Source organism: Phoxinus phoxinus (assembly GCF_949152265.1).
Source record: "Phoxinus phoxinus genome assembly, chromosome: 1".
Taxonomy (NCBI): domain Eukaryota; kingdom Metazoa; phylum Chordata; class Actinopteri; order Cypriniformes; family Leuciscidae; genus Phoxinus; species Phoxinus phoxinus.
In genome coordinates, this window is record NC_136876.1 from 40605907 (window position 1) to 40620609 (window position 14703).

General features: G+C 37.2%; 2 protein-coding genes across 4 annotated transcripts in view; both read right to left on the bottom strand.

Moving 5' to 3' along the window:
• tbcd (tubulin folding cofactor D) overlaps positions 1-9373 on the bottom strand; it is a 54934-nt gene extending 45561 nt beyond the window's left edge. Inside the window, exons 1-12 of one of the 2 annotated variants that reach the window (XM_079619414.1) lie at positions 8844-9373; positions 7788-7838; positions 7598-7695; positions 7406-7507; positions 4756-4902; positions 4606-4661; positions 2959-3091; positions 926-971; positions 694-826; positions 441-583; positions 284-344; positions 48-122 (exon numbers count right to left, since the gene is read on the bottom strand). In XM_079619414.1, coding sequence (XP_079475540.1) covers positions 48-122; positions 284-344; positions 441-583; positions 694-826; positions 926-971; positions 2959-3091; positions 4606-4661; positions 4756-4902; positions 7406-7507; positions 7598-7695; positions 7788-7838; positions 8844-9012 — 1214 coding nt within the window. In that variant the 5' untranslated portion in view covers positions 9013-9373. The remainder of the gene's footprint in view (positions 1-47; positions 123-283; positions 345-440; positions 584-693; positions 827-925; positions 972-2958; positions 3092-4605; positions 4662-4755; positions 4903-7405; positions 7508-7597; positions 7696-7787; positions 7839-8843) is intronic. The other variant, XM_079619413.1, reaches the window with a different exon arrangement.
• A 2461-nt stretch (positions 9374-11834) lies between these two features.
• fn3krp (fructosamine 3 kinase related protein) overlaps positions 11835-14703 on the bottom strand; it is a 29114-nt gene continuing 26245 nt past the window's right edge. For both annotated transcript variants that reach the window (XM_079607478.1, XM_079607477.1), the window contains exon 6: positions 11835-12470. In XM_079607478.1, coding sequence (XP_079463604.1) covers positions 12132-12470 — 339 coding nt within the window. In that variant the 3' untranslated portion in view covers positions 11835-12131. The remainder of the gene's footprint in view (positions 12471-14703) is intronic.

A 14703-nucleotide genomic window follows, 5' to 3' on the forward strand; every position in this document is an offset into this window, starting at 1 on the left:
GAGATTCACATCATCACATCTCAGCCTCCTGTTATATCATGCCACACCTGAAACACTCCAAAACAGATTCAACCACTTCATCTGCAAGCTCTTTAGGTAGTCTACCAGTCACCCTTCCAATCCTGCAGGTGGTTAAAAAGAGAAAGACCAGTTAGAAAAGGAATAATTTTAGTACTTTAGAGCTTATTACAGAGAAATGTGGCACTAACAAATGGCACTGTAATACCAAGCCAAGACAGACAATATCAAACAAAGTGTATTTGATAAACTTGACTGTTCTCACCCCTTTGCAGAAGACCATCGCACTATTGTCTCTTTGTCTTTCAGTCCCACCAACAGTTGTTCTGTAACAATGAATAAGAAAATTAGCAGAAACAAGACAGCATTTAAATATTTAGCAAACAAAACAAACAGAAATGGAAATATGCTTGGATACTTACCAATGACATTCTCTACCTCCTGAGGTATGTCATAGTCTTCCTCATGACTGGCAGACTCTAGATCAGGTTTCGCATCCTCAACACTTCCAGTGACAGAAGAGAGGGCCAGGTTCACTGCGAGTGATCGACTTCCTCTCTGGTATCTGGATGCAGTCATACAAAAAGCTTACAAACAAGCTGACACTTTTGAGCATTCCTAGTTTCATTTTTATGTTTTTGTTTTGTTTTGGTCAGTCGGTCACTCTTCCCTTACCTCCATTTGGCCAAACGTGGTTTTAGACAGGTCAAGCCAAGTCTCTGGACAACTTTTACTCCCAGCTTACGCAACGTGGCTTGGTTACTTTCAGCTATTCTCTTCTGGTTCAGGCACTGAAGCACTGTGGGTGCTGTGAATGAAAGGTCAGGTAAAGATTACCGAACATTTATTTATTTGTATGTTTTGGCTTTATAAAGACCAAAGAAAGACCTAGAAGACATATACACACCATATTGCAGGAAGTCATCACGTTTCCCATGCTTGAAGAGCTGGGCCTGGTGAGAAATCATTACTTGAATAGGATGGATCCAGTGTTTGCTAACTTTTTTTGTCATGCATTTAACTTTTTAAACAAAATCATAGTAACTGTGCTTAAAGTCCTGCGGTACACATATGTCTAACCCTGGTTGGGAAACACCGAACTACTCATTAAAAATCTTTGAGCAATACTGTACCTATATATCATTAGGTTGATGTGGAGTCAAATTTATTAAAATCAACTTAACCCATTTGCAATGTGTCTTGTAAAATGCTGAATACAGATACGCTTAATGCCAGCAGCAGTATCTTGTAATTATCAAGTGTGCACCACAAATGTTCCTGCTCCCTGCCTTGTAGCACTTAAAGCCTATATGCAAATCGCTGATGGCAGTTTTAGTACCTCAGGCATTCCCAACACACAGAGCCAGTTTTGAGCACCTCAGGCGATAGGGACATGCTTCACAAAAGAATAACAACTGTAGCATTGTTTTCTCAGCTCTCTGGACTTTAAACCATGAATCAGAATGCAGGATATCCCATTGCAACAAAATAAAAAATTCTGATAACGATCAGTCACTAAAATGAGAAATTATAAGTGTTTTAACACAGCACTGTAAAAATACAGGTAGGAGGGCATGTGACATCTGGCAGGTAACGGCTGCATAGTATGTGCAGCTATTAAACCCGTGCAGGAATTACATAAGCTTAAAGGACCGTTCACACCAATAACTACAACAAAAACTATATTAGTGTCCACACCAACAGATAATATCATTGTTTATTATAAAAATGCGCTGCAGTTGTTATCCGTCTCTTTGTAATGCTCAAGCAGAATGGATTCTGATTGGCTGACAATGTTTTTATTGTTCATCAGCCACAAAAAAAAAAGGGTTCACTTTATTTTGATGGTCCCTTTAACACATTATGTTGACTATAAGTAACATTGCACCTATATGTCTACTTACTCTTATTGACAATGCAGTGCTGAAGTGCCAACTAGCCTCTCCCTGTGGAGGATCCCTTTACCATTCTACAGATAAAGCATTGTGGAAAATTTGCGTATCTACCCCGTAGTGATAAAATCAAATACAATTCTGTATCAAATTTATAGGCAGGACGAGTAGTTTGTTTAGGCTTGGTTTGTAGGGAATTACAAACGTGCGCACATATATTCAAACGCACATAACTATAGAATTAATTCTTGATGCGCACGTGAGCGCCATCAGCGTTTCTCACAGGTTCGCCTTTAAAGTCTGTTTAAAGAGAACGGTGTCGTCTTAGCGGCCCCTGATTTAATAACAAATTATCCTTTCGACGGAAGTGAATCAATCAAAACTAACTTTAGCTGGAAAATAACATTATTCAAGAACCGCTATAAACCCAAAACAATATGTTACCTTAAATTATACGTTTATCTCTGTAAAGCAGCTTTGAAACAATCTACTTTGTTAAAAGCGCTATATAAATGAAGATGACTTGACTTGACTATTAGAGTATTATTAGACTTGGTAGGATTAGAGTTAGAATAAGTTTACATGTAATTGCAAAGTTACTTATATTCAGTAGAATGTCTGTCGGGGAGCATCACAATAAAGAGGAGATGGTTAAAGATAAAAATAGAATTAATAATGCACAGGTGTGTGTGTGTGTGTGTGTGTGTGTGTGTGTGTGTGTGTGTGTGTGTGTGTGTGTGTGTGTGTGTGTGTGTGTGTGTGTGTGTGTGTGTGTGTGTGGACTAACTGTAACTGCAACCATACATTTTATGTTTACCCAACCTTAAAACCACTTATACATACAATTGTCTCATTTTCTATTAATTAATTTAATGAAAGGTAAATATTTTATTGCTTGAAGTCTCAGGAAGTTTTATGTGAATCAACTTGGATTGTTTTTGCCAAGCATTTGCATGTTCAACATCTTAATTCTCATGAAAAGAAAGGGAGGAAGTGGTGGATGTAAACAGCCCTATATGTGGAGATAAACAGAGGATTGGAGGCTTACCAGGGACTGCAAAGCTCCATCAAGGGCCACAGTTCCCTCCATGGTCATTTCACTGGTCTGAGATATGGTGGTCAGACACCAGTCCAGAAAATCACCCAAACGCTTCTGCTTCACATCTGGACGGGTCACAAACCTGTGCAGATAATACAAATCTTTCAAGCAAAGAGATCTTCTATACGTGTTTAAACAGTGCCCTCTACTGCTCAGTGAGTAAAGTTGGCAATATTTTGCAGTAAACACACACTTTTGGATATTAGAGTGGCATTCATCGGAAATCATTTTTATAACATCTTATTTTATTACACTTTTTTTTTTTTATCAACCAAACAGCCATTTACAGGGGGATTCAAAATGTAATTTTCATTTATATGCACCAATTGTACATTATTAGGCCAAAGTACTAAACAGCAACATATGCATGCTTATATAGTGTACTAAATCATTTTAATACATGGAGACTTATAAGTTATGGTGCAAATGAATCACTCAATCAGTGTTTGGAATAAAGTCATTGAAATTAACCGTTTGAAATGAACTTGAACCAGCTCAAAGGCTGAATACTAAAGTGTAAATGAGAGTCACTATTAAATCAGCCTTAAAGGATAACTCTCGCCAAAATTTAACCTAGGCTCTTTTTGTTAATCTACCCGAGTCAAACATTAGTGTAAAAGCATAATTAGAATGGAAACGCCACTTTTAAGTTAGACCGTACATTTTCAATCAAAATGCCTTTTGAATGGGAGTGCTAGGGGCTGGAAACAACATGAAACTGTGCTTGAAGTATCACCAGGGGCTCTACACATGAACTCCAGGATTGAGAACATTGTTTGTGTACACAAAGTTTACTAAAAAGGAAGATTTTGTTCGACTCACTTTATCAGTTAGTGTTTCCGGTGGCTGGAATTTTGTCAGTCAAAAGTAGTCGATCTCCGAATGCAACATAACACGAGGAGAGTAAAGATGTAAAGCTCCTAAAGCTGGTTTCCATGACATATTGCCATGAGCCAAGTATCTAAATGATCATGCTTTTCATTGGAATTACAAGTTCATGACAATTCCTCATATGTAGTCAGTTCATTAAGTTACATTCGTAGATCGACTACTTTTGACTGACATGCCAGCGGACGGAAACACAGTGAGTTGTTCAAAATCTTTCTTTTTAGTAAACTTTGTGTACACAAACAATGTTCTCAATGCTCGAGTACATGTTTAGAGCCGCTGGTGATACTTCAAGCACAGTTTTATGTTGTGTTGAGCCGCATTAGTGTTTTAAAAATAGCGATTTTGATGCTATCATTGTAGTGCCCCTAGCACTCCCATTCAAAAGGCATTTTGACCAAAAACTAAAATACGGTCAAACTTAAAAGTGGCGCTTCCATTCTAATTATGCTTTTACACTAATGTTGGACTCGGGTAGATTAACAAAAAGAGCCTAGGTTAAATTTTGGCGAGAGTTATCCTTTAAGTGTCTCATACACATAGGCATGGTAAATTTTGTATAATTACAATCTTTTCAAAAATAAAGTAAACAAATAAAGGCCAATTAAAAACAAACTGATAGCGATATTTACATCTAAATATTTAAGCCCTGCTCAACCCAGATAATAAACACACATGTAGAGGAATAACAAATAACATGCAACTTACTTTGATACAAGGACTGATGCAGCATCTCGAGATTTGTCACTGACTCTGAGAAAGGACTGCAAAATATATAAATATATATATTTAATAGTACAATTATTAATGAATATGATACAGATGTTGTCTATGGTGGTCTGTGATTGTGGGTGTCACCTTGGCAACAGCCAGAATGCGATCCATTATGGTCTCTCTGTTCAGCCCGGGGTCAGCGGACATGTGGCCGTCCAGACGGGACAAGTCAAAGGGAATGAGACATGTCATGGAGAGCCAGAGGAGGAGTATGTAGCGTGTTTCCCAGGTCTAATACAGAAACATACAGTCAATAACTAGATGATGTACAACTTTTGTGCTTTGGGAAGGATAAATTGTAAAAAAAAACAAAAAAAAAAACACATGGATGCCATTTTTCCAGACATGATGAATGTTGACCTGCTCCACTAGTTACTGCATAACATTATGAAAGATTTATAATGCAGTCAGCTTCATTGATAATGACGGAGCTTTGTGAGATCGCGATGAACTGAGATGTCAGCTTTTTAGGAATTATTATGGGAGTTATTACGATTTCTGTCATGCCAATTAACCATGCACGCAGTAGCCTATGGTTGCGTTCATGTTAAATTAACAGTTTATGTTATAATTAATAACATTAATAAACATAAGCTTGTTCAGGCACCCGCGCACAATGCCTGTCTACAAGAATCTGACGACTTGTGCTGTTCTTTTCTGCAACATTTTCAGGAAAAGCTGGATGCTTTACGTGGGACCTTTAGTGATGAACCGACCACTTCTAGTTGTGAGCAAGCTCAGATACAAACACTTATTAACCTCATGTTGACCAACCCCATCTTGATTAGTGAAATGATACAGAAATCAAATTTTTCTTCTTGCCGGCTGGATCCTGCACCTACAACCTTCTGAAGCACTGCACCTCTGTAATTTCTGCACCTATCTCACATCTTGTAAACATGTCTCTTCTCTCTGCCTCTGTTCCAGTCTCACTAAAGACGGCTGCAGTTACTCCTATTCTTAAAAAAACAAATCTGGACCCATCTGACTACGCTAACTATCGCCCAATCTCCAATCTACCGTATATGTCTCAAAAATTATGGTCAAGGTTGTCGCCACTCAATTGCAGTCATATATGTCTCAACAATAGTTTCGATTTATTTCAGTCTGGTTTTCGCCAAAACCACAGTACTGAAACTGCATTAGCAAGGGTTATCAATGACCTCTTACTCTCTGGTGACTCGGGAAACCTTTCCTTACTTTTACTACTCGACCTCAGCTCAGCTTTCGATACTGTCTGCCATAAAGTCCTACTCATGCACCTCTCAGAGATTGGTATCTCAGGAGCAGCATTATCCTGGTTTCCCTCCTATCTGACAGATAGGAAATACTACATCACTATGCACAATTACAAATCTCCCACTGTCACTCTCAAACAAGGTGTACCACAGGGCTCAGTTCTTGGCCCATTACTATTTATTATTTACATTTTGCCTCTCGGACAAATTATTCGCCGCCATGGTTTTCAATACCACTGCTACGCCGACGATATCCAAAAATATACTGCTTGCCGAGCGCCGACCGGATTCTATTCACCAGACCACATCACTATCATCATGTATTAATGAATTAAAGACCTGGCTCAACTCCAATTTTCTTAGTCTGAATCTGACTAAAACATCTTAATCACTGGCCCTCCATCTCTAACAAAAAACTTAATATCCCCAGACTTGACCTTGAAGCTACATCAATATTTCCATCTGCCACTGTCAAAAATTTGGGTATCATTCTTGACCCTGCACTGACATTAGACACTTACATTAGTCAACTTTGTAAAGCGTCCTTTTTTCATCTGCGCTGTATTGCCATACTCCGTCCCTATGTCAGCCCGAAAGACTACTGTAATGTTCTTTTTTCTGGACTACCAGCACACTCTATCTCACGTTTGCAATATATTCAACACTCTGCCGCAAGACTACTAACTTACACTAAAAAACTGCCCATATCACTCCAATTCTGTTTAAACTGCACTGGCTACCCGTGTTATCCCGTATCACTTACACAATTCTTCTGCTTACCTTTAAGTCAGTCAATGGTCTTGCTCCAGCCTATCTCTCTGACTTACTTTCTCCTTATATTCCCCCTGGAACTCTCCGATCTTCTGGCTGTGAACTCCTATGTGAGCGGAGATTTCGTCTATCGTCTATGGGTGGCAGGTCTTTCTCTGTTATAGCCCCTAAGCTATGGAACTCTCTTCCGTTGGCTCTCAGGACAACAACCACGTTGCATGAATTTAAGTATAAACTCAAACCACATTTATTTAATCAGTATTACCAGTCATGAAAATGTTAACTTGACATAACACAGTCACTATGTTAACTTGGGTACCAGTAATCTATTACATCTTTACTCCGACTGCCCACCATGCTGTCTGTAACTAATGTTTGTTGCCTCTGTTTTTTATGTTTGTATCGCAAATGTAATGCAATTTGCAACTGCAATCGCTCATTACTTGGACTGGGCAAATGTCCATTGTCCATTTATGTGTAAACTGCTTGTAATTTACTGTTATTGTGAAGCGTCCTTGATCTTGGGAAAGGCGCTATATAAATTAAACTTATTATTATTATTATTATTAGGGATGCACTGCCGCGACACCGCGGCATCGTATCTGCAAATAATGTCTTGTTCAATTCCAAGGATCATTGAGAAGGTTTACAATGGACACAGACACAAAGTACATTTATAAAAATAAAATTAAAAAAAGAGCCTATAAACTGTGGGACCAGCTCACCTCAGTGTCTTTTTGGTCTTGTCTGCATAAAAGGTCCAGAACTGGCTGAACGTCCGACACCTCGTGGGGGAACAGCTGCATGAAAATCTTGTAGCCTCTGACCTACGAAAGCACCAGAAATTCAGTCACAAATCTCCCTACCATGATTAGAGAGACGATCAGTCCAACTTAGAGAACCGTTCACCGTCTTACCTTTGAGATGATGTAGAGAAATTTGAAACAGAGATGGACCAGAAGAGGTGGTGACTTCTCATTGCGGATCATCTCTAACAGCATATTCAGCATCCACTCTGAACAACGGCAAATACAGCGTTACTAACAGCGTTCAACTACAGAACACAATCATCATGTCCAACACATCCTCCATGATACTTCCTCTTACCCAGGTGAGGGTCCAGAAGATGTGGCTGCTCCTGGTAGCGATCCATCATAACTGCAACAGCAACCCAAAGCATGACTTGACATTTTCATCATGATCTTTGCAATACAATAGCATAGACAGAAAGACAGACAGAGAGACAGACATATATGTTTAAAGAGACAGATAGATGCAGACAGAGAGGTAAAGAAGAGGAAGATGATAGATAGACAGACAGACAGACAGAAAGATAGATAGACAGATAGATAGATAGATAGATAGATAGATAGATAGATAGATAGATAGATAGATAGATAGATACCAACATGTAGTATCAAGTATCAACATGTAGTTACTTGTATCAACATGTAGTTACTTATAGGGTTACTGTTAGGGTTCTGTTTAGGGTTAGTTGCATTTAATTATGCATAATTTACTGTTATTACTATAGTAAGTACATGTGTAAGGACACTAAAATAAAGTGATACCAAAAAAATAGAGTAAAATAGTTTCTGCTATATGAAGCGCTCTCACTCACACACACTCTCACACATTAGATCAGACAGACAACTAGATAGACAATACAGACAGACAGACAGACAGACAGACAGATAGATAGATAGATAGATAGATAGATAGATAGATAGATAGATAGATAGATAAATAGATAGATAGATAGATAATGCTTAGAGACAGACATACACAGAGACGGGCAGACAGGTAAACAGGCGTATAGACAGCTATATAAGTTACCACAAATGTGACAGAGAGAGAGAGAGAGAGAGAGAGAGAGAGAGAGAGAGAGAGAGAGAGAGAGAGAGAGAGAGAGAGAGAGAGAGATGCTTAGAGACAGACATACACAGAGAGACAGGCAGACAGGTAGACAGGTAAAAGGCAGATAGACAGCTATATTATAAGTTATCACAAATATCAGAGAGAGAGAGAGAGAGAGAGAGAGAGAGAGAGAGAGAGAGAGAGAGAGAGAGAGAGAGAGAGAGAGAGAGAGAGAGAGAGAGAGAGAGAGAGAGAGAGAGAGAGCTATAGCTAGCAAGGCATAATGTATATGAAAGTCACTCTTACCCACAAATTTCTCGATGGTGGTCTCTCTGCCGACCGTGTCGTGGTGGATGTCCGGCAGGCTGCTGATGAGAGCTCGAGCCTCTGCTCCCTCACTGAACTCGGACAGCACACAAGCCTGAGCCGTCACCTCCGGCTCCTCTCCATTACACACTCCCTCCATTGCCGACATTATCTATCACTGCTGTCTCTGACTGACCAGGCTAGAGATGCGCGTTCAGGTTTGTTTAGAGTTTCTCAGACTAGAGGATCTGACTGATCCAAGATGAAGTCGCAACCGCTCCTCACAATGAATGACGCACTCAAGTCTCTTCAAACTCCAGCTCATCACTTCTCAGTTTCTCTAATACGCGGCAAAACTTGCATTAAAAGCAAGTGCTGTTGTCTTCTTCAAACTACTCACAAATCGTCAAATATATGACACAATCAGAAGAGACAGTAAAGACTTATAAACGCACCCCGCGTATTATTATGATGCTCGCGCTGGCTGCATGTTAACGGCAAGTCGCGAGGATCAAAACAAATAAAAACGCGTTAATTTTTTTTACTTCAAGTTTAAAGTCTTTACAACTGGAATGGAATGTTGCAATGAAACGCATTATAAAATTTTAGATGCGATAAATTCGCACCTTTTGATCTATTGCGTATTTTTTAAAAAGCTTAATATTCCCTTTCATAGTTTTTTTCCCCGCCAAAGTATCCGTTCATAACTAGAGAACAAATGGCCTAAATTAGTTTGACAGCCAGCAGTCATATACTGTGCATTTTCCACCCAATATTCCAAATCAAAATGTGAGGTCACAGGATTTTACATTAATTTATAAAACATAATTATCATTTATAATATAATAATTCAACAAAATAAGTATTGTTGTTATTATTCAAATCTATGGTTATTGTGTTCTCTCTTTGAACAGATTGGCAATATTTAAAGCTTATAAACTACGGTCATATTTGTGTAAATGCGTACACAGTTCTGAAACTATTGGCAATCAAAAACACGACACAAAGTTATTTTTAAAGTTGTATTTGAATGTCCATAATGTCCTGTCATCAGCAGTGCAGCAAGATCACTAGCTGTTTAAATAAACTTATTCTGGTGTGTTAAACATCAGCACGTTAATAGTTAGTAACATTGTAGAGCAGTGAAATGTTATCATAGAATACTTCATGCGCACATGTTAAATCAAAGAGTCTTGTAAAATGGGCTCTCTTCAAAAGCATATTTGGGCCATTCTACAGAATTGGTGCAAACTGTGGTCCCACATCCAAAAAACACATTTAAAAAGCATTTAAGTATTCAAATCTTAGATGTTTACAAAGATCATTCTATTATCTATTGAATCCCACAATAATATTTAAAATATCAAAAAGCTTACAATCATCATTCAAAAATCTGTGTGTAACTTTAAGGAACGTCACTAAAAACCTTTTTTATGCAATTAAGCAAACCTTTTTGGGTTTTGTTCCATAAAACTTGTTTTGTGTGTGTGTGTGTGTGTGTGTACAACTGTTCAGAACTGTGCTAGCTAACCATGTGCTGGTTATCATCTTTGAACTAGGCTCAAAAGTATTGTCACTACCGAAACATGTGGTGAAGTTTCGGTTGTGACATCATGTCTTTTTTTAGTGTTATTCGATAAAATGTAGGTTTTTGTGTGTACAACTGTTCAGAACTGTGCTAGTTAACCATGTGCTGATTAACATCTTTGAGTTAGGCTCAAAACTATCCAAAATTGTCACTACCGAAATACTCATGACCGAAACATGTCATCATTGTTTTGGTAGTGACAAAAGGGAACACATATATTTGGGGGAAATAAACCTATTTTAAGTACAGTTATGCAAATCATTAGTATCTTAGTTTTAGTATGTGAGCTAAAATTCTGTAATGTGATGTGTTAGCTAAGCATTACTGTCACTACCGAAAATGTGCAATCACGACCGAAACATGCATGTTTGTCTAAAATAAAGTATATTGAATTATCAACTAAGATGATATTATAGTGTTTGGTTCAATGCATATTCATACTACCGTAATGAATCCTTAACTTTGAAATCAGTATGATTAACTTAATGCCTTTTACAAAGAAAGATTGGATTCAAAATACAACAAATCTTATAAATTTGAAATATCGTTAAAATTGTAATGGTTGTTGACCTGTAAAACTTTTTTGGTAACACTTTACAATAAGGGTGCACTAATAAGCATTAATTCATGCTTAACTAATGCACAGATAATACTGAATTAATGTATTACTAATGATTATCTAAGCTATTCATTGCCTCATTAGCAACTAATGAAGAGTCTGTCTGGTTAATATATTAGTTCATATATGAATTGTTATTAATTAAATGTGTAAGTGTGTATTAATTCCATAATACCTTATTTTATTAACTAATAGTGTTAATTAATTTGTTAATTACCACAATAATACCACAATAATGGTAATTAACAAATTAATTAACACTATATAGTTAATAAAATAAGTGATTATGGAATTAATCCACAATTACATATTTAATTAATAACAATTCATATATGAACTAATATATTAACCAGACAGACTCTTCAATAGTTGCTAATGAGGCAATCATTAATGAATAGCTTAGATAATCATTAGTAATACATTAATTCAGTATTATCTGTGCATTAGTTAAGCATGAATTAATGCATATTAGTGCACCCTTATTGTAAAGAAGGTAGATGTAAACAACATATTAATAGGTCTATATAAACCCTCTTATTAAATTAGTTATTGTTGTGTTTCGGTAGAAATTTGGGGAGAGGAAAAATATTTTACAACTTTCTGAAAACACAATATGATAATTAACTGCACAATTACTAGAGATGTGTATTTTGGATATTAATAATACAATTTGCATGCATACAGAATTTGTGGAAAAAGATGTTTCCAACTCTGACTTTGAACCAATTCTGTAGAATGGCCCATTTATGAAGACAAGTTATTAAAGTGCAATTTGCAAAAAGGGAATGATGCATTTTAAACAATTTATTTTTTGGCCATTGCATGGAAAACACATGTATTTATGGTTTTAACCTAAAAAAAAAATATATATATATATTTTTTTTATAATATTTATAATAATAAATTCATAATTATATATATTATATAAGACATTTTCAATATGTGCAAATTATTTTCATCTTGTCAATACATTTCCATCAGGCAGGTAATGTTCGATTCAAAGTGTGTGACTGACTTCGAGTTAGTCTATCATCCACCTTCATAAATGAAGACTTGAGAAGGATTCTTTAATGAAGAGCATCTACTTTGTTAGATCCTTCATGATCCGTAGAGAAGAGCCCCTGTAACCCCCACCGAAATGATTCCAGTGGTTCAGATAGTGGAACAGCTGGTATAGTTGCTGCCTCTTTGCAAACCCGGCGGTCTTGGGGATCTTCTCATGGTAAGCATTGTAAAACGAGCTCCCGAAACCAGAAAATATGCCGCCAATAGCCAGCTCGTACTCCGAATGGCCATAAAACGATGCCGGGTCAAAGATGAGGGGACCATCAGAGCATTCGGCCACATTTCCTCCCCAGAGGTCTCCATGCAGCAGAGCTGGAACCACCTCTACATCTGTGAACAGCTGAGGGATCTTCAGCTAAACAAAGAAAATGCAGCACTGCATGAAGACTTACAGACTGCACCATTATCTTGTCATTCTTTAAATACATTATAGGGATAGTTCATCCACAAATGAAAATCCTGTCATTATTTACACACCCTCATGCTGATCCAAACATCTGTGCAATACTTTCTTCTAATAAACATCAAAGAAGACAATTTGAAGAATGTTGGTAACCATACAGTTTTGGCATCCATTGACTTCCATTGTCTTTTTGTCCATACAATTCAATTCAATGGGAACCGAAACTCTATGGTTACCAATGTTCTTTAAAATATTTTCTTTTATGTTCCACAGAAGAAAGAAAGTCCTACATGTTTGGATCAACATGAGGGGGAGGAAAGAATTTTCATTTGTGGGTGAACTATCCATTTTGAACTACACTTTTGAGACAAAGAACAAACAGGAAAAAAAGATGTTTGTAAATAAAAGATGCTTTATAATAATTTTCGTTTACACTATATTTTAAGGTGCCGTAGTTACATGATACTTGCTGAAATTAGTCCTGGGGAATATTAATGAACTACATGTACTTACAATAGAGTTACGGTTAGGGTTTGGTTTAGTAAGTATGCATAATTTACTGTTATTACTATAGTAAGTACATGCAGTAACGTGTAACTACATCACCTTAAAATTAAGTTACATTAACAAACATTATTTTGTTTGTCCCTGTCAATGGATAATGTGGACATTCTGTTTTTAAATATATTATGGATACATATCAAATTACAAATTTAAGTTGTGTACTTTTATACTTCATTTTTACTACTGTATCATTTACTAATTTCCCACCCTGACTGTACCATTAAATTGCGTCATATATCAAAAATAAAAAGAACAATATACAATTTAAAATTATAATGATGATTTGGGATACAATCAGTAATTGATTTGATTTGAAAAGTGGTAATTTCATACCAGAATGTAGTTAAAAAACTGGAGACAATGGGTCTCATTCACTAAGCATGTGTATGCACAAATGTGTGTGTAATCTGCGTACGAACATTTTAATGAACAAGTCATGATTCATCAACTTTCATTCTAAAATGTATTCTAAATTACGAACAAATATAGGAAAAACTGAAACCACTTCTACACAAAAATTACATATTCTTGGTGGCCTTATTATCATGTTAGGATTAAATCTTCAACATAGATATATAGATAAAGATAGATATCATATAGGCCTATCAGTAAGAGATTAAGAAAAGGTGCGTTATAGCTCATGCTGCGAGGTAGCTCTGCATAAAGACGCAGATACACGTACGTGCAGCTGGCAAAACAGAGGTCTGTTTTGTCGGTATAAAAGGTGTTTAATCCATTTGAACTTGTTTTGAGGATGGCACTCTTGGCATTGCTCTGGGATCTTGCTGCACGTACTCTTTGGCGAGAACACGTCTGTAGAGTGTCATGTTGGTGTGAGGGGAAAAGGGTGTGTGAAATGACTTATAGGGACATGATTTGGGCGTGTTTTATGATTTACCTCGGGCATGCAGTCGCTCATTTACAATACTCCGAATTCATCAACATTAGAACGAGGTTAAAGGGATACTCCACTTTTTTTGGAAATAGGCTCATTTTACAACTCCCCCAGAGTTAAACAGTTGAGTTTTACCGTTTTCGAATCCATTCAGCCGAACTCCGGGTCTGACGGTACCACTTTTAGCATAGCTTAGCATAGATCATTGATTCTGATGAGTCCAGTAGCATTTCTTTCAAAATGACCAACGAGTTTCAATATTTTCCTATTTAAAACTAGACTCTTCTGTAGTTAAACCGTGTACTAAGATCGACGGAAAATGAAAAGTTGTGATTTTCCAAGCCTATATGGCTAGGAACTACTCTCATTCCGGCGTAAGAATCAAGGAACTGTGCGGCCGTACCATGGGTGCAGCAGGCGTAATGATATGACGAAGCACTTGCCGTCAACAAACCAACGTGACAACCTGCTTGCACAGGGAGCGTGCCTTGTAGCATGGAGACATTTGTGAGAGACGATTTAGTTAACATTTACTTTGGTGCTGATCCCGAACCGTATTTATTTGGAAACCTAATTTGCCGCCTAATAACTACACAAACTTAGTCCCGGTCATGATGGAAGTTACCGAGCTGGGGACTATTTTCAGGTGCTTCGTCATTTCCTTGATTCTTACGCCGGAATGAGAGTAGTTCCTAGCCATATAGGCTTGGAAAATCATAACTTTTC